The sequence below is a fragment of the Mustela lutreola genome, chromosome 1 (assembly GCF_030435805.1).
Source record: "Mustela lutreola isolate mMusLut2 chromosome 1, mMusLut2.pri, whole genome shotgun sequence".
NCBI lineage: Eukaryota > Metazoa > Chordata > Mammalia > Carnivora > Mustelidae > Mustela > Mustela lutreola.
In genome coordinates this window covers 106,682,116-106,701,167 of record NC_081290.1, presented here as the reverse complement: position 1 = coordinate 106,701,167, position 19,052 = coordinate 106,682,116, and the positions used below count along the sequence as shown (strand labels likewise).

At 38.1% G+C, this 19,052-nt stretch overlaps 1 protein-coding gene across 3 annotated transcripts in view; it reads left to right on the top strand.

Moving 5' to 3' along the window:
• Positions 1-19,052, top strand: part of BANK1 (B cell scaffold protein with ankyrin repeats 1) — a 307,483-nt gene that overhangs the window by 65,939 nt on the left and 222,492 nt on the right. For all 3 annotated transcript variants that reach the window (XR_009353027.1, XM_059172136.1, XM_059172125.1), the window contains exon 3: positions 11,576-11,730. Coding sequence is in view for 2 of the 3 variants with exons in the window: in XM_059172136.1 (XP_059028119.1) it covers positions 11,576-11,730 (155 nt within the window). In the remaining variant the exon portion in view is untranslated. The remainder of the gene's footprint in view (positions 1-11,575; positions 11,731-19,052) is intronic.

The following is a 19,052-nucleotide window of genomic DNA, read 5'->3' as shown; positions in this document are numbered from 1 at the left end:
TTTGACAGATAGAGATCTTAAGTAGGCAGAGAGGCAGGCAGAGAGGCAGGCAGAGAGAGCGAGAGGAGGAAGTGGGCTCCCCACTGAGCAGAGAGCCCAGGACCCTGGGATCATGACCTCAGCCAGAGGCAGAGGCTTTAACCCACTGAGCCACACAGGTGCTCCATGGTGAGATATTTTTTAAGCTTTTTGGCTGATATTCCAATTTTGGTAATTTTCTTATTGTTAGATTTTAAAGATTTTTGTATATTTTGCAGAACAGTCCTTAATTAGATGTGTCTTTTGGAAATATTTTCTCCCAATGTATGGCTTATCTTTTAATTCTCTAGATATTATATTTTAGATTTTTTAAATTAACATATAATCTATTATTTGCCCCAGGGGTACAGGTGTGTGAATCATCAGGCTTACATACTTCAAAGCACTCACCATAGCACACACCCTCCCCAGTGTCCATAACCCATCCACCCTCTCCATACCCACACCCTGACTCCAGCAACCCACAGTTTGTTTGGTGAGGTTAAGTGTCTCTTTTTTTTTTTTTTAAGATTTTATTTATTTATTTGACAGAGAGAAATCACAAGTAGATGGAGAGGCAGGCAGAGAGAGAGAGAGGGAAGCAGGCTCTCTGCCAAGCAGAGAACCCGATGCGGGACCCTATCCCAGGACCCTGAGATCATGACCTGAGCCGAAGGCAGCGGCTTAAACCACTGAGCCACCCAGGCGCCCCAGATTAAGTGTCTCTTATGGTTTGTGTCTCTCCCAATCCAATCATGTTTTATTTTTTCCTTCCCTACCCCCCAACCCCCTCCCACCTGTTTCTCAAATTCCTCATATCAGAGAGATCATATGATGATTGTCTTTCTTTGACTGACTTATTTCACTCAGCATTATACCCCGTAGTTCCATCCACGTCATTGCAAATGGCAATATTTCATTTCTTTTGAGGGCTGCATAGTATTTCATTGCATATATGTGTATACACACACACACACACACACACACACACACTGTATCTTCTTTATCCATACATCTGTTGATGGACATCTAGATTCTTTCCATAGTTTGGCCATTGTGGACATTGCTGCTATAAACATTCGGGTGCATGTTCCCTTTCGGATCCCCACATTTGTATCACTACCCAGTAGTGCAATTGTTGGGTCATAGGGTAGCTCTATTTTCAACTTTTTGAGGAACCTCCATGCTGTTTTCCAGAGTGGCTGCACCAGCTTGCATTCCCACCAACAGTGTAGGAGGGTTCCCCTTTCTCCACATCCTCGCCAACATCTGTCATTTCCTGGCTTGTTAATTTTAGCCATTCTGACTGGTGTGAGGTGGTATCTTATTGTGGTTTTGATTTGTATTTCCCTGATGTGGAGTGATGTGGAGCACTTTTTCATGTATCTGTTGGCCATCTGGATGTCTTCTTTGCAGAAATGTCTGTTCATGTCCTCTGCCCATTTCTTTTTTTTTTTTTTAACATTTTATTTATTTATTTGACAGACAGAAATCACAAGGAGGCAGAGAGAGAGGGGGAAGCAGGCTCCCCACGGAGCAGAGAGCCCAATGCAGGGCTCGATCCCAGGACTCCAGGATCACGACCTGAGCCAAAGGCAGAGGCTTTAACCCACTGAGCCACCCAGGTGCTCCCCACTCTGCCCATTTCTTGTTTAGATTATCTGTTCTTTGGGTGTCTAGTTTGATAAGTTCTTTATAGATTTTGGATACTAGCCCTTTATCTGATAGGTCATTTGCAAATATCTTCTCCCATTTTGCCAGTTGTCTTTTGGTTTTGTTTCCTTTGCTGTGCAAGAGCTTTTGATCTTGATGAAGTCCCAATAGTTCATTTTTGCCCTTGCTTCCCTTACGTAAGCTTTGGTGATGTTTCTAGGAAGAAGTTGCTGCAGCTGAGGTGGAAGAGCTTGCTGCCTGTGTTCTCTTCAAGGATTTTGATGGATTCCTTTCTCACGTTGATGTCTTTCATACATTTTGAGTCTGTTTTTGTATGTGGTATAAGGAAATGGTACAGTTTCATTTTTCTGCATGTGGCTATCCAATTTTCCCAATACCATTTGTTAAACAGTCTTTTTTCCATTGGACATTCTTTCCTGCTTTGTCAAAAATTAGTTGACCATAGAGCTGAGGGTCCATTTCTGGGCTCTCTGTTCTGTTCCATTGATCTATGTGTCTGTTTTTGTGCCAGTAGTATACTGTCTTTTTTTTTTTTTTTTTTATTTGACAGAGAGAGATCACAAGCAGGCAGAGAAGCAGGCAGAGAGAGAGAAGGAAGCAGGCTCCCCGCTGAGCAGAGAGCCCGACATGGGGCTTGATCCCAGGACCCTGAGATCATGACCAGAGCTGAAGGCAGAGGCCCTAACCCACTGAGCCACCCAGGCGCCCCAGTACTATACTGTCTTGATGATGACAGCTTTGTAATAGAGCTTGGAGTCTGGAATTGTGATGCCACCAATTTTGGCTTTCTTTTTCAACATTTTTCTGGCTATTCGAGGTCTTTTCTGATTCCATATAAATTTAGGGTTATTTGTTCCATTTCATTGCAAAAAAATTGATGGTATTTTGATAGGGATTGTATTAAACATGTAGAATGCCTTAGGTAGCATGGACATATTCACAACATTTGTTCTTCCAACCCATGAACATGGAACATTTTTCCATTTCTTTGTGTCTTCCTCCATTTATTTCATGACTACTTTATAGTTTTTTTGAGTACAGATTCTTGCCTCTTTGTTTAGGTTTATTCCTAGGGATCTTATGGTTTTGGGTGCAATTGTGAATGGGATTGACTCCTTAAATCTCACTTTCAGACTAAATCCTTAAGTCTTGTTCTTGGTGTATAGAAGTATAGCTGATTTCTATGCATTGATTTTATATCCTGACAGGATACTGAATTCCTATACAAGTTCTAGCAGATTTGGAGTAGAGTCTTTTGGGCTTTCCATATAAAGTATCATATCATCTGTAATGAATAGTAGTTTGATCTCTTTGCTGATTTGGATGACTTTAATTTCTTTTTGTTGTCTGATTGATGAGGTAGGACTTCTAGTACTCTGTTGAATAGCAGTGGTGGAAATGGACCTCCCTGCCATGTTCCTGACCTTAGCAGAAAAGCTCTCAGTTTTTCTCTGTTGAGAATGATATTCACTGTGGGTTTTTCACAAATGGCTTTGATGATTTTGAGTTATGAACCCTCCGTTCCTGCACTTTGAAGAGTTTTGACGAAGAAAGGATGCTGTACTTTGTCAAATGCTTTTTCAGCATCTATTGAGAATATCATACTGTTCTTGTTCTTTCTTTTATTAATGTATTGTATCACACTGATTGATTTGCAGATGTTGAACCAACCTTTCAGCCCTGGAATAAATCCCACTTGGCCATGGTCAATAATCCTTTTAACGTACTGTTGGGTCCTACTGCCTAGTATTTTGGTGAGAATTTTCATGTCTGTGTTCATCAAGGATATTGGTCTATAATTCTCTTTTTTGAGGGGGTGTTTGTCTGGTTTGGGGCTCAAGGTAATGCTGGCCTCATAAAATGTGTTTGGAAGTTTTCCTCCCATTTCTATTTTTTTGGAACAGTTTCAGGAGAATAGGTATTGATTTTTTCTTTAAATGTTTGGTAGAATTCCCCTGGGAAGCCATCTGGCCCTGGGCTCTTGTTTGTTGGGAGATTTTTGATGACTGCTTCCATCTCCTTACTGGTTATGGGTCTGTTCAGGTTTTCTATCTCTTCCTGGTTCATTTTTGATAGTTTATATTCTCTAGGAATTTATCTGTTTCTTCCAGATTGTCAAATTTGCTGGCACATAGTTGCTCATAGTACGTTCTTATAATTGTATTTCTTTGGTGTTGGTTGTGATCTCTCCTCTTTCATTCATGCTTTTATTTATTTGGGTCCTTCCTCTTTTCCTTTTGATAAGTCTGAACAGGGCTTTATCAATCTTATTAATTTTTTCAAAGTACCAGCTCCTAGTTTCATTGATTTGTTCTACTGGGTTTTTTTGTTTGTTTGGTTGGTTGGTTTTTTGGTTTCTATTTCATTGATTTCTCCTCTGATATTTATGATTTCTTCAGCTGAGTTTAGGCTTTCTTTGCTGTTTTTTCTTCAGCTCCTTCAGGTGCAGGGTTAGGTTGTATACTTGAGACCTTTCTTGTTTCTTGGGAAAGGCTTATATCGCTATATATATTTTCCTCTCAGGATCGCCTTTGCTGTGTCCCACAGATTTTGAACTGTGTGTTTTCATTTTCATTTGTTTCCATGAATTTTTTTCAATTCTTCTTTAATTTCCTGGTTGACCTGTTCATTCTTTAGTAGGATGCTCTTTAGCCTCCATGTATTTGGGTTATTTTCTACTTTCCTCTTGTGATTGAGTTCTAGCTTCAGAGCATTGTGGTCAGTAAATATGCAGGGAATGATCCCAATCTTTTGGTACCAGTTGAGACCTGATTTGTGACCCAGGATGTGATCTATTTTAGAGAATGTTCCAAGCACACTAGAGAGGAATGTGTATTCTGTTGTTTTGGGGTGGAATGTTGTGAATATATCTATGATGTCCATCTGGTCCCGTGTGTCATTTAAGGCCTTTATTCCCTTGTTGATCTTTTGCTTGGATGATCTGTCCATTTCAGTGAGGAGAGTGTTAAAGTCCCCTACTATTATTTTATAATTGCTGTTTTGTTTCTTTGATTATGTTATTAATTGGTTTATATAGTTGGCTGCTCCCATGATAGGGGCTTAGATATTTAAAATTGTTAGATATTTTTGTTGGACAGATCCTTTGAGTATGGTATGTGTCCTTCTTCATCTCTTATTATAGTCTTTGGCTTAAAATCTAATTTATCTAATATAAGGATTGCCACTCCAGCTTTCTTTTGATGTCATTTATCATGGTAAAATGTTTTCCACCCCTTCATTTTAAATCTGGGGGTGTCTTTGGGTCTAAAATGAGTTTCTTGTAGACAGCATATTGATGGGTTTTATTTTTTATTCTTTCTGATACGCTGTGTCTTTTGATTGGGGCATTTAGCCCATTTACATTCAGGGTAATTATTGAAAGATATAAATTTAGTGCCATTGTGTTGCCTGTAAGGTGACTGTTACTGTATATTGTCTCTGTTCCTTCCTGGTCTACCACTTTTAGGCTCTCTCTTTGTTTCGACGACCCCTTTCAATATTTCCTATAGGGATGGTTTGCTATTTACAAATTCTTTTAGTTTTTTTTTTTTGTCCTGGAAACTTTTTATCTCTCCTTCTATTTTCAATGACAGCCTAGCTGGATATAGTATTCTTGGCTGCATATTTTTCTTATTTAGTGGTCTGAATATATCATGCCAGTTCTTTCTGGACTGCAAGGTCCCTGTGGATAAGTATGCTGCCAAGCTCGTATTTTTACCATTGTATGTTACAGACTTTCTGGATTTTCTCTTTGTCACTAAGACTTGTAAGTTTTGCTATTAGATGATGGGGTGTGGACATATTTTTATTGATTTTGAGGGGGGTTCTCTGTGCCTCCTGGATTTTGATGTGTGTTCCCTTTGCCATATTAGGGAAATTCTCTACAATAATTCTCTCCAATATACCTTTTGTCCCCCTCTCTTTCTTCTTCTTTTGTAATCCCAATTATTCTAATATTGTTTCATCTTATGTTATCACTTATCTCTTGAATTCTCCCCTCGTTGTCCAGTAGTTGTTTGTCTGTCTTTTGCTCAGCTTCTTTATTCTCTGTCATTTGGTTTTCTATATCACTAATTCTCTCTTCTGCCTCATTTATCCTAACAGTAAGAGCCTCCATTTTTTTTTAAAGATTTAATTTATTTGACAGATAGAGATCACAAGTAGGCAGAAAGTCAGGCAGAGAGAGAGAGAGAGGAGGAAGCAGGCTCCCTGCTGAGCAGAGAGCTGGATGTGGGGCTCGATCCCAGGACCCTGGGGTCATGACCCAAGCTGAAGGCAGAGGCTTTAACACACTGAGCTTCCCAGGTGCCCCAAGAGCCTCCATTTTTTATTGTACCTCATTACTAGCTTTTTAAATTTCAGCTTGGTTAGATTTTAGTTCTTTTATTTCCCCAGAAAGGGCTTTTATTTCTCCAAACAGCATTTCTCTAATATCTTCCATGCCATTTTCAAGCCCAGCTAGCACCTTGAGAATCGTCATTCTGAACTTTAGATCTGACATATTACCAATATCCATATTGATTAGGTACCTAGTCTTTGGTACTGCTTCTTGTTCTTTTTTTTATGGTGAGCTTTTCCACCTTGTCATTTTATCCAAATAAGAATATATGAACAAGAGAATAAAATACTAAGAGGGTGACAAGGACTGCAGAATAATATAAGCTAACCAAATCAGAAGAGACCCAAATCAGGAAAATTTTTAAAAAGAAATTTTTAAAAATTCAAATATATGTATATGTGTGTATATATATAAACACATATGTGTGTGTGTGTGTGTGTGTGTGTATTGGACTGGTGAATAGAAGAGAGCCACCCAGTTGATTTTGGGTGTATTCTGGTCTCTTAGAGGAAACTACGTCCCAAAATTTTAAAGAAAGAGAAATGTATATACATATAGAAATAAGGGTAAACATGATGAAAGGATGGAATATGATTGTAAAGATGAAAATTTTTTAAAAATTCTAAGAAAGGAATTGATAAGATACGTTGGTTGGAAAAAGAAAGAAAAAAATGTGGAGAGAATTTGCTCAGGCTGGAGACTAGAACAAAGCCCTGTGCTAGATTTAGGGTATATTTTGATCTGTTAGAAGAAATTGTATCCCAAAATTTTCTAGAAAAAAAAACCCTATATATATACAAAAAATAAGGTTAAATACAATGAAGGATAAAATATGACTATAATAATGAAGGTTTTAAAAATATTTTTTTAGAAAGGTATTGTTAAGATAAACTTGTTAAAAAAATGTTAAAAGAGGAAAGAGACAAAGTTAAAAAAATTAGAATAAGATAAAAAATAAAATTTTAAAAATTTAATTAACTTTGCAAGGCTAAAGTGTCATGGGAAGAAAGCCATGAATTCCATGCCTTGCTTTTCCCCAGCTCTGAAATTCCACTATTCTCCTTGATCAGTGAGCTTGGTCTTGGTTGGATGTTTTTGCTGATTTTTTGGGGGAGTGGCCTGTTGTAGTGATTCTCAAATGTCTTTGCTAGAGGTGGAATTGCACCACCCTTGCCAGGGTCCGGACTAAGTAATCTGCTTGGGTTCTTCACTCTCAGGAGCTTTTGCTTCCTGAACGCTTTCCATAGAGCTCTGGAGGATAGCAATGAAAATGGTGGCCTCCCAGTCTCTACCCAGAGGAGCCGAGAGCTCAAGGCCCTACCCCTCAGTGTGCCCTCAGAGAAAAGCAGGCAATCACTCCTGTTTCCATGGTCTCTGGCCATGCTCCGAGCTCACCTGGCCTGTGACCAAGTATTTCTGTCTCTGGCACATAGCCCCATTTGAAGACTTCAAACCCAGTAAATTCTTGCCATGCTGCTTCCAGGGGAGGAAGGTGGGACTCCCTAGGTCTGCCACTTGTGGGTTTCCTGCCTAAAGAGCAGTGGTCCAACTGTGCCATGGATCAAAGTTTTCGTTGATCAAAGAAATCAAATATTTCTTCTGTTCCTTCTTTTCTTCTACTTCTGGTGTTCCCATTACATGTATGTCACACATTTGTCATTTCCCACATTCCTTGGATGTACTGTCCTATTTTTTGTTTTTGTTTTAGTTTGTTTTGTTCCTGTTTGCGTTTCAGTTTTCAAGGATTTTATTGGTGTATTCTCTAGCTCAGAGAGTCTTTCCTTAGTCATGTCTAGTTTACTAATAAACTCATCAAAGTCATTCTTCATTTCTGTAACAGTGTTTTTAATCTCCAGCATTTCTTTTTGGTCCTTTTGTAGGTGCTCCAATACTCTGCTTATATTACCCATCCATCTTGCCTGGTGTCTACTTTATACATTAGAAACCTTAGCATATTAATCAGAGTTGTTTTAAATTCCCAGTCTTCTAATTCCAACATCCTTGTCAAATCTGGTTCTGATGCTTACTCTGTCTTGTCAAGTTTTGGTTTTTGCTTTTTGATATGCCTTCCATTTTTCTCAGTAAACATGATGTACTGGGTAAAATGAACTGCTTTAATAGGCCTTTAGTAATATAGTAGTGAGGTATGGGGTAGGAGAAGCTTTTTAGAGTCCTATGATTAGATCTTAGTCGTTTAGTGAACCTATATTTCTGGACCATGAACTTCACAAGAGTTCCTTAGATTTTTTTCTCCCCCTTCTTTGTGGCAAGATGGCTACAGTGGGCTATTGTTGGGTACTTCTCTTTCCCAGGTCACTTAGACTCTGATAATACCCCAGTAGTTTAGGCTGTCATTAACCAGTCTGCCCTGAGGACAAAACTTTCTTAGAAAAACAAAGTGCTCTGGAGTATCTCAAAATGGTCTCTTTCTCCCTCCTTCTGCCAGAAACAGGAGGGGAATTTTCTCCAGTATTTTCTGTGGGCATCTAGTTAAGCTCCTGCAGGTAAATCTCAAAATAATGCAGAGCCCCTACTTTGGCTGGATTTGCCTGCAGTTCTTAACTCTCAGATTTGTCCACACTGAGCATCCAACCTTTTGTCCACTACAGTGAGGTTTCCCTACCCTGGCACTGGTTCCTGGGGTGGTTTTCACTCCTTACTCTTTATAAATTGGAAGTCCTTGTATTTGCCTCTCTCTCTAATTTGGGGACAGCAGTTTGTGTTATGTATACCCCTTTCTTATGGATCAAAAAAGAGTTGATTTTTCAGTCTGTTCAGCTTTTTTTGGTACAAGTGGTGATTTCTAAATCTCCTTACATGTGGAACCTGAAACTAGAAGTCCTATACTTTTTATTTTACTAAATGGGAACCTACTAAATTTGTAATTTTGTAACTTGGAATTTTTTCAGTGATATTATAAACTTGTTCCTTATAGGTAAATACTCTTTGATGGAATTTTTATTGGCAACAGTATCTTTTTCATAGTACATATTTTTAGTCTAGTCGCTTATTGCTTAGACCACTTCCAATTTTCTGCATTATAAAGAGTATTTCTGTGAATGTTCATGAAAATAATTTTTTTTGTACTTTCATGATTATAATAAATAAATAAAACAACTCTTAACTTAATGCCACAGAAGAATTAGCAGAAAACCTCTAGATACTGACATGGTAGAATAACTTCCACCTTCTCCTAAGGTGATTAAATAAAATCAGTTTCCTTGTTCTTTCATCAATTCAAAAAATGATTGAGCCAGTTCTACACAATCTTTTACTGTTTTGGTGTGTGCAAATATGTGTGTATGTGTGTGTGTGTATGTGTCGGGGGGGGGGGAGAAAGAGAGAGAGAGAAAATAAACTGCTAATGATAGTATTTTAAATTGTTAAAGAAATAAGGGCTGTTTTTCCCTTTTTTCTTTTTTTTAATTTAAATTCAACTAGCCAAGATATAGCCCATCACTAGCTTCAGATGTAGTGTTCAATAATTTATTAGTTGCATATAACACCCAGTACTCATCACATCACATGCCCTGCTTAATGCCCACCACCCAATTACCCCACTCCCTCACTGACCTCCCCTCCAGCAACCCTCAGTTTGTTAAGAGTTAAGAGTCTCTCATGGTTTCTCAATAAATACTATTTTTCATTTCATTTCAAGGAAGACTAGTACTTGGAAGAATTTGGAAATACCAGATATTTTTGTGCTTTGTTCTGTAACTTTCATAGGACAAAAAAACAAAATAAAACAAAACAAAAATAATAAAAATAAACCCACCACTGTCCTTAGATGTGGCATGGGGATAGCTTCTCCCTAGAGGGCATTTTTTTGTTATTCTGCTTTACTGATAGAATTACCTTATATGAAGCTGTAACTTCACTTTTTTTTTTTTTTTATAGTAGACAGCTGCTTCCATCTATATTGCCTTTGACCTTCTTCCTTTTTGTCCTGCCAGTGTCCTTTTGCCACACATCACTAGGAACACACCTATACTTGAACAATTTGGATTTTTTTCTAGACACCGCAGAGAACCATGGGCCATCTCAGTAAAAGTTTTAGAAAAGACACCATAAGATTTAAGCTTGTTGTTAAGTGATTTGAGGAAGGTTTCAAGAAAACAAGGCTTTGCAATAGTTCGCTTGCTCTCAAAAAGCAGTTGTAATTTTATGATTTGATATATTGACTTTAACCCAAAATTAGGTGACCAATTATCCCTGTATGCCTGCAGCTGAAGGGCTTCTTGGGACACAACATGCTCGGTGGTTAAACCAGGAAAATCCCAGGCAAACCAGGAGGAGTAGGTAGCCTTCTACAGAGGGCAAGCTAAATGAAAAGAGCCCAAAGCTGAAATTGGTAAGGAAGTAATAGCTACTGACAAGAGCTAGGGTTGGGGATGTTTGGTCATTTTTTTGATTTTGGCAATGTTCATGTGTTCGCTTGGGTTCAGACATGACTACAAAGTGGTCTCATCTCTGACTTGATCCATCATGGTGACAGAGTAGCCATGTCTGATGTTGTTTTCCCTGGGAGAACACTGGGCCAGCTCCCAGCAACACCAAGATTTTTATACAGTGTCAGGGTAGTTTCTAGCTGTCAGGGGCTGTTTTCCTTTTTTCCAGTTCTCCTCCTTGTGGATTTGAGGGATATTTTTGGAGCTAACCTAAGTTTATACATGTGATCTAGTTGTTAGAGACTTGGTTTCAGCCTCATTGGTCTGTACGCTAATGAGGTGCTTTAAGCTTTGAAACATTGAATAATGAAACAATTATCCATCATCCTTAATACAACTTTTTTTTCTTCAATTTTTCTCAATAGAGAAAAATGTTTTAACAAATAGAGAAAAATGTTTTAACAATTGAGACCAAATGCTAAATTACTAAATGTTAAAACAAAAAGAAATCAAATATTCTTTTCCCTTGAGATTCAAAACTCATATTAATATATTTCACTGTTCTTAGTAATACTGCCATAAAGAAACCCAGCCTATTTGATATAGAACAAACATACTTTTCACAGGGCATATAAACATTTAAATGAACATTAATATTTACTACTAAACCGGTGTTGTATAGAAATACCAATTTATTTAGTGAAGTTTGCCAGTTGTGCTTTTTGTTTTTAAAAATTAGAAATATATTTAAAGAGTAAATAATTATTCTGATTTAAAATAAAATAAATTTTCTTAATTACAGTAATGGAAAATAAAGAGTTTCATTTTTTCAGGTTTGCTAATTTAATATTAAGAAAAAATATTAAATGATTTTTTTGGGAGAAAACCTTAAACCACTAAGTGAATATATATAGTTGGTATAGTTTACTCACTAAGGTTATAATACTAGTTAAATTGTGAAGCATTATTTTAATTATTAACATTCAGTATCTTAAACTCAGTTCTATTGTCCTATATATTATATTAACTATTTAGCAGTTAGTCTTTATAACAATGGTGGAAATAATATAACCTTAACTATGTTATAATCATGATATATATAATGATATATATAATCATGATATATATAATCATGAATTCATGAATTTTTCTCTAGATTCTGAAGACTACCTTGAGGTCAACATTCCAACAGTCCTAGAAGTGAAACATGTGGGGGAAATAAGTAAGAGAAAGGAAATTGAAGAATTATCAAAAGCTTCAAGAGACACCATACCCCTGGCAATGGTGCTTCCTGCTGAAATTCCATGTGAGGTGAGTAAGATACCTTGTTATTTAAGTGGCTGACTCTATTGTTTTCATAAATACTGCAATTCACTAGAATGTAAGCTCTAACATAGCTGGACACTTTTTTTTTTACTTTGTTCATGTCTATGTCCACAGAATCCAGAGAAGTATCTGGTAACTAGTAGACATTTGATAAATATTTGTCAAATAATTTAATATTAGAGAATATATGAAAGGCTAATTTTATCAGGTGTTATTTGACATGTTGCCAAAAGATATATAATTACTATATATATGTATCAAGCCACTTTTTAAAAAAGTTGGATTCATATTAACCAGATCAAGGATTTTATTTTTATAATGGAAACACATTCTTGAATAGAACTGGAAAATACTCATATTCTAGGATCACTGGTTTTTCAAGTCTTAAACATGTATTAAAGGCCTACATTATTAAGTGGAAATATAAGATCTAGAAGAGATGGTCCTTTCAGGAATAAAAGGGTAATGCAGCGGGGGATGGAGTGTGGATTTCTGAGAAGGACTATATGAATGCATGTCTTCCTCCTAAGTCTTCACTGGAATAAACTACTAAAATAAACATACTGGTAGAACTTGACCTGATACTGGGTCTACATAATCTCCAGGCAATAGAAAGATACTGATCTTTAGTATCAGTATGACTCTGTGGTGTTCTTCAGTAGAACAAGCCAAAGATACAGGAGAGCCTTTGAAGTTGTATGAAAGGGTCCTTCTGGGAGAACCCAGTGGATTTATGCCACAGGTGACAGGGGCTGTATTTGTCTAGGAGGTGTCTTTGGGAAGACACTCTCCTGATTTTGCTGGAACCAGGAGTCCTAGGCAGTTGGGCAAGGTTTAATTCCTTCCCAGCTTAAGCAGAAGAATCATTGTTTTAAGCTATTATGTTTAATAATGCTCAATTCTGGAGAGAGAACTTCTTCGATGCTACCTTAGAGACTCTAAGAAACTAAACTGGTCTGGTTTCCAGGAACCAACACAGGTGAACAGGCTGAGGAAAATTACAACTTACAGGCCTAAAAAATGTGAGGGAGGGCAGGGTAAGCAGTCAGAACTGGTGGCTCCTATTGAGTCAGAAACAATGGAAGAGACAGAAATAAATAGAAAAAAACTGTAATCAACAGGAAATGAGAATTATTCTCAAGTACATAAAATCAACAAAAAAGGGGGGGGAACCTTCTGTAACTAAACATTACTCACCAAGAACTCTGCAATGAGTCTGCATAGCTGCTCTGAACAAAACCTACAACAGTGAATTTGGAAGAATATAAAACCTTCCCCCACTATTAAATTTGCCAAGAAATTGAAGTGTAAAAATTAAACCCCACTATCCTTCAGGCTGAGACAACTCACTCAGTTTGTTGGGTAGGATTAGGATTCTTTTAATAGCAGAATCATGGGCTGTCTTCTATTGACATGGATACAATTCTTTCAAACCCTTGGAAGTTAAATTATTTCAATTTCACATCTCTCTTAACTACCCCACTTTTTAAGAGTTGGAAGGTCATTCAAGATTATTTTAGTGTCAGCCACATGCACTAAAAAAGTCAAAATAAACTGATCCCTGGATGAAAAATAGTTATCCCAGTCAAAATCTTGTGTTCCCAGAACCTAAATCTTAGTGCACTCCGAGTCCGTGTAACAATGGCTAAGTACCAAAGGAAAAATCATTTGTATCCAAATGAGTGAAAATCATTTTTCAGATTTTCCAGGATAACTTTCAGTCTATGTCAGCTGTCTGAAAGCAAAACCCATGAGCTTACTCATTTCTGAGGCCTATTCCAATTAATGGGTGAGTAAAGATCACTGAAGAATAGGACCTTGCCTCCCCATAGGTGAGACTTGAGACTTAGCCATGTCTTACAAAATCTAGACATTTAGCATACTAACTTTGCCAGTCATCAGGTCTTAGATGATACATGCCTCTTCTACACCCAGCACCTTCAAAATCTAGCGAGTTCCCTTACAGTTTTATGTTGACATCATGCTAGCACTGAGCTGGGCAGGAGTTCTATATAGTGACATGACTTTCATTCTCTCTGACTAAGGGGGAGTTAATCTGCCTCTTGCTATAAAATTGCTTGGATCTGGATCTGCCTCTTAGAGAAGTTCCCTCCCTGTTCCCTAATCTGTTCTGAAGAATCGACATGACCTGGGGTAGCAGGTAATGTTGCTACTGCTTTTGACCCAGGAGCATGGAAGTGTTGATCCTTCCACCTATTCATCTTTCCCAGCCTCGATCCTTTACATGAATTTTGGATTTCCTAGGTCTGGATAATGTTGTGCCACTTTAAAAGCAGAGGAAATATATTTTCTTCAACATTGTTTTTCATGTACTAGTGAAGATATGCCTCAGATGTTCTTTTTATGTAAGTTACTCTCTGTCTCTTTGAGAACTACCTGGATAAGTCTTAACAGCTTAAATCTGCTACTTAATTTGACCTCTTCTTTTACTTTTTCTAGGATTAGCATTCTTTGCTATGTTTTAATGTCTTCATTTTTTATTATTATGAGCCAGCACATTTGTTTTTCTAGCACATTCTTTTTGATTTTGTCTTGTGTAGTAATTGATCACGAGAAATAGGAAGTCAATGAGTTCTAGGCCTGCCAAACACATTCATGTAAAAATGAGTCTGTTCCAACTTTATGTCCCAATAAGAAATCCACCTGGGGGGCATTCTTCCTCTGGAATAACATCTAAACCAGAACTGAACCTGCTCTATTTACCAGCTTCTCTGTGCTGTCTATTACTACAAAGTCAAGGCAACCCACAGAATGGGAGAAGGTATTCGCAAATGACACTACAGACAAAGGGCTAATATCCAAGATCTATAAAGAACTCTTCAAACTCAACAGTCAAAAAACAGATAATCATGTCAAAAAATGGGCAGAAGACATGAACAGACACTTCTCCAATGAAGACATACAAATGGCTAACAGACACATGAAAAAATGTTCATCATTATTAGCCATCAGGGAGAGTCAGATCAAAACCTCATTGAAATGTAATTGGTGTAATTGAGATTACACCAGTTAGAATGGCCATAATTAACAAAGTCCTAACTTCTATAATTTCTTTGGCAAATTCCCTCAGAGTGGTAGTTCTCATCTGGGAGTAATTTTGTCCTCCTTCCCCGAGAAGGTATTTGGCAAAGCCTGTAGACAGTTTTGGTTGTCATAAGTGGGGGATTGCTACTGGCATCTAGTGGGTAGAAGGTACAGATAGTGTTCAACATCCTATCTTACTAGGATAATCCCCACAACAATGACTTCTCTGGTCTGAAATGTCAATATGCCAAGGCTAAATAATAGGTTACCTTCAAATCACCTAATAATGGCATCAAGAATTCAGTACCCCTTCAGAGGCTTCTCTGATATCCACCGACTGTTATATAATCACTTTTTAGAACTGCAAAATACTCAAGCAGAGAACCTAATTGCTCTTTTTTATGGATGTTACCTGTAGCTTTAAGATCCTCTAAATGTTTTCTTCAGTGGGCCCTATTGGAAGTACAGTAGCTTACTTCCTGATGCCTCCTCCCTCTTTTGTTTTTTCTCCAGGCCCTGGTCACAGGTGCAGTAATGGCTTCATTATTTCCTCTTCAAGAACACCATCCTTAGAAGCAGTTAGGAGTGAACTTCTTTTCTTTATTTTATCTGTATAGGCAGGTCTGCCATCTGTCATTTCCTCTTCCTTTTGATAGGAATCTGGCTATTGCAATATCAGTTTTCCTCCTGCCCCCCAGAATCTTTTACTTCCTTGAGTTTAATTAACTGATATGTCTTTATTTTTATGTTATTCTCCCACTGCTGCTTTTTCTGATGGTAAGACTGAAACAGTTTGAAAACCAGTCCAGTCACTTGTTGACTTCTTGAGCAAATTTAATTCTCGAAATTATAGTTTAACCTTGAAAGGCCTTTTTAGGGACTTTTTCAACATTTGGATCTATATTAATTTCATTGAATTGTCTTTGTATCTGAATCCTAGAACATGGCATATTCCCTACAAAAGGCATTCATTTTATTTGACCTGTTCCTTGACAGATCTCTGTAGCTACTACTGTAATGTGAGTCTCCAAACCCATAGTGCACACCTGATTATGTAGCCAACAAATCTAGAGAAACCCTTAGACTATATGCAGGGGTGTGATTCTGAAGGACCCATGGAAAAATCATGGGACCTTCAGATATTACCTCCTACCCATTTGTTCCTTGGCCCTGAGACAGTTTAAAATAATATACAAGAAACTAACACCACTGCCCACTGATTTCTCATACCAAATCACAAACTACTTCTTTTTTTATTTTATTTTATTTTATTTTTCAGTTTTCCAAGATTCATTGTTTATGCACCACACCCAGTACTCCATGCAATACATGCCCTTCTTAATGCCTAGCACCTCACCTATTCCCCCATCCCCCATCCCCCCCAATACCCTCAGTTTGTTTCTCAGAGACCACAGTCTCTCATGCTTTGTCTCCCCCTCCAATTTCCCCCAGTTCACTTTCCTTTCCTTCTCCTAATGTCCTCCATGTTATATCTTATGCTCCGCAAGTAAGTGGAACCATATGATAATCTCTCTGCCTGACTTATTTCACTCAGCGTAATCTCCTCCAGTCCCATCCATATTGATACAAAAGTTGGATATTCATCCTTTCTGATAGAGGCGTAATATTCCATTGTATATATGGACTATATCTTCCTTATCCGTTTGTCTGTTGAAGGGCATCCTGGCTCTTTCCACAGTTTGGCCATCTTGGTAACCAACCTTAACTTAAAATCTGATACTTTGGCTTCACTGAAAAATACAGGAAAAGCTGCAAAAGATTATTGTGTGTATCAGTGCCTAAAATGTCTGTGTTGTAAAGGGCTACCACTTTGGTGGTAAGGTTTTAGAGTGACTGAAAGACATCTTTTCCCTTTAACCAAGTGACTCTCAAACTAAGCTGTATATAGGGTCAATTAGGGGAGGTTTAAGCAAGATAATGCCTGGAGGCACCTGGATGTCTCAGTCTGTTAAGCGGCTGCCTTCATTTCAGGTCATGATCCCAGGGTCCTGGGATCGAATCACATGTTAGACTCTTTGCTCAGTGGAGAGCCTGCTTCTCCCTCTCCCTCTGCCTGCTGCTTCCCATGCTTGTGCTCTCTCTCTCAGTCTCTCTCTCAAAGAAATTATCTATATATAAAATATATATATAAAAAATGCCTGAATCCTATCCCCAAGGATTCAGATATAAACACTGTGGGTTATGGCCTGTATATTGGCAGTTCTAAGAGCTTTCTAGGTAATCCTGGAGGTGAGAATTAACAGCCAAATTTGGAACAATTGCCAGAACCTAATCCTCACTGTGCTGTGATGGGTCAGATAGAGGTGAGCTGTAGGAACCTGTACAGTTCTGGCTTAATAAAACCCATGGAACTATGATTGCTAACCTCATGCCTATTAAAGTAGGCATGGATACATGGAAAGAGCCATTGGTCTGTGCACAAAAGTCATGATGATCCACTGGGATAAAAAGCCTTTGTTGCCTGCATATAATATATCCTTAAAGCCTAAAGACAACAACCCTAGCAGAACCAGAAACTTCACCATTTGTATGTCATATTATAGACCAAGTTCTAATTCTTTTGTTTAGGTCTCAAGCTTTGTGACCAATGTCACAAAACTTCAGACTTTGGAAGTGATGATTATCAGAATTCTTTCTGTCTCTGAATATTTAGAATCAAATAAGGGATAAACAGATGAGTCAGAAAGATTGAGAGCAAAATAGTAGCTTCATAACTGATAAAACCAAATTTATGATTATTTGAGTGTCTAGTACTTTCTCTATTGAATTAAGTGTACCCACACAATTATATTTTTAATTAACATGTTCATAATAGTTAAGGACAAGGCTGGATAATGCAGGCCTTCCTTCCTAGAGCAGGCCACTTCCTCTGTGGAGGTGCAGGAAACAGATGAAGCTGAGAGTCCTGAGGTGTGTAAGGAGTAGAGTTGGGCATGTTGAGTTTTAAAATGTCGTGTTTTAACAGGCTTATTCCATCTAAATTTTAAAAATATGTACAGATTGTCTCCTATGTATAAAATTCTTGCAAGATGCCACAAAGATATGGAAAAAATTAAAAAATACTTCAGGATTTGAAAATCTAGCTAGGAAGCCAAGACAAAGACACAAATAACTAATTAAGAGCAGAGGGCGTGACTTAGGAAAGAGGAATATGGGTGTGAAATGTTCCATAATTCCTTTGAAAGTTATTATGGGGGGCGCCTGGGTGGCTCAGTAGGTTAAAGCCTCTGCCTTCAGCCCGGATCATGATCTCAGGGTCCTGGGATCAAGCCCCACATTGGGCTCTCTGCTCATCCCTACCCCCACCTCTCTCTGCCTGCCTCTCTGCCTACTTGTGATCTCTGTCTGTCAAATAAATAAATAAAATCTTAAAAAAGAAAAAAGAAAGTTATTATGGGCTGAAGTTTAGGGAGGATTTATGGAGCTTATGAAACCCGAGTCAGACCTTGACAGAGAGGATAAGTGTAGAGAGATGGAGGGAGAGTAGGAAGTAAATGGCATGCCAACATTATGTACAAATAGACCTGGTGCAAAATGAAAATGTAGAGGCCCTTGTTCAAATTAATAAGCACTTTAAGGCAGTGATGACAACAGAACATTAAACCAAGTGCAGGGCCTTCTAAGTAGAGGGCCTGTGTAACTGCACAGGTCATACACCCATGAAGCTGGCCCTGGGTACAAATGCAGATGTCAGTGCCTCATTTGGGGTGGTCAGTATGCTTGTCTTTTATTTAAAACTGTCATTTGGAAATGGTTGAAAGGTGGAGTCCTGCCCTTTATTAAGGTGGGAATCTGATGCATAAGAAGCAGCCTGTGTGAGCCTTTCTGAATGAGAATGAGTTAGGTGAATAAAACATTGAGAGAGGTTGCTTAGGCTTACTAAGTTTGGGAGGGGATGGGTCAAAGTAAAACAAGACATGGCGAACCTATGAAAGAGAGCTCTGAAGAACTTTGAAGCAGAGGATCTTGGGGATCTGGGCCAAAGTCAATAGGAAGTCATTAAAGATTTGGAATAAGGTGACAGATGTGAGCAATAAAGGAACTTAAAAAATTGAGCTAAACATGAGGTCCTGTGAAGAGGAGGTATCAGATGTGAGGAACTAGAGGGGCTCACATCCCTGACCTCAGGGATTACACGAAGCAGTGTCTTGGTGAGGCACAGGGAAAGAAACAGGGAGACATTATTGACACGTGGGAATGTGTGTTAGCTGGAATAGTGGCATCTTTCCTCCATTGGCAAT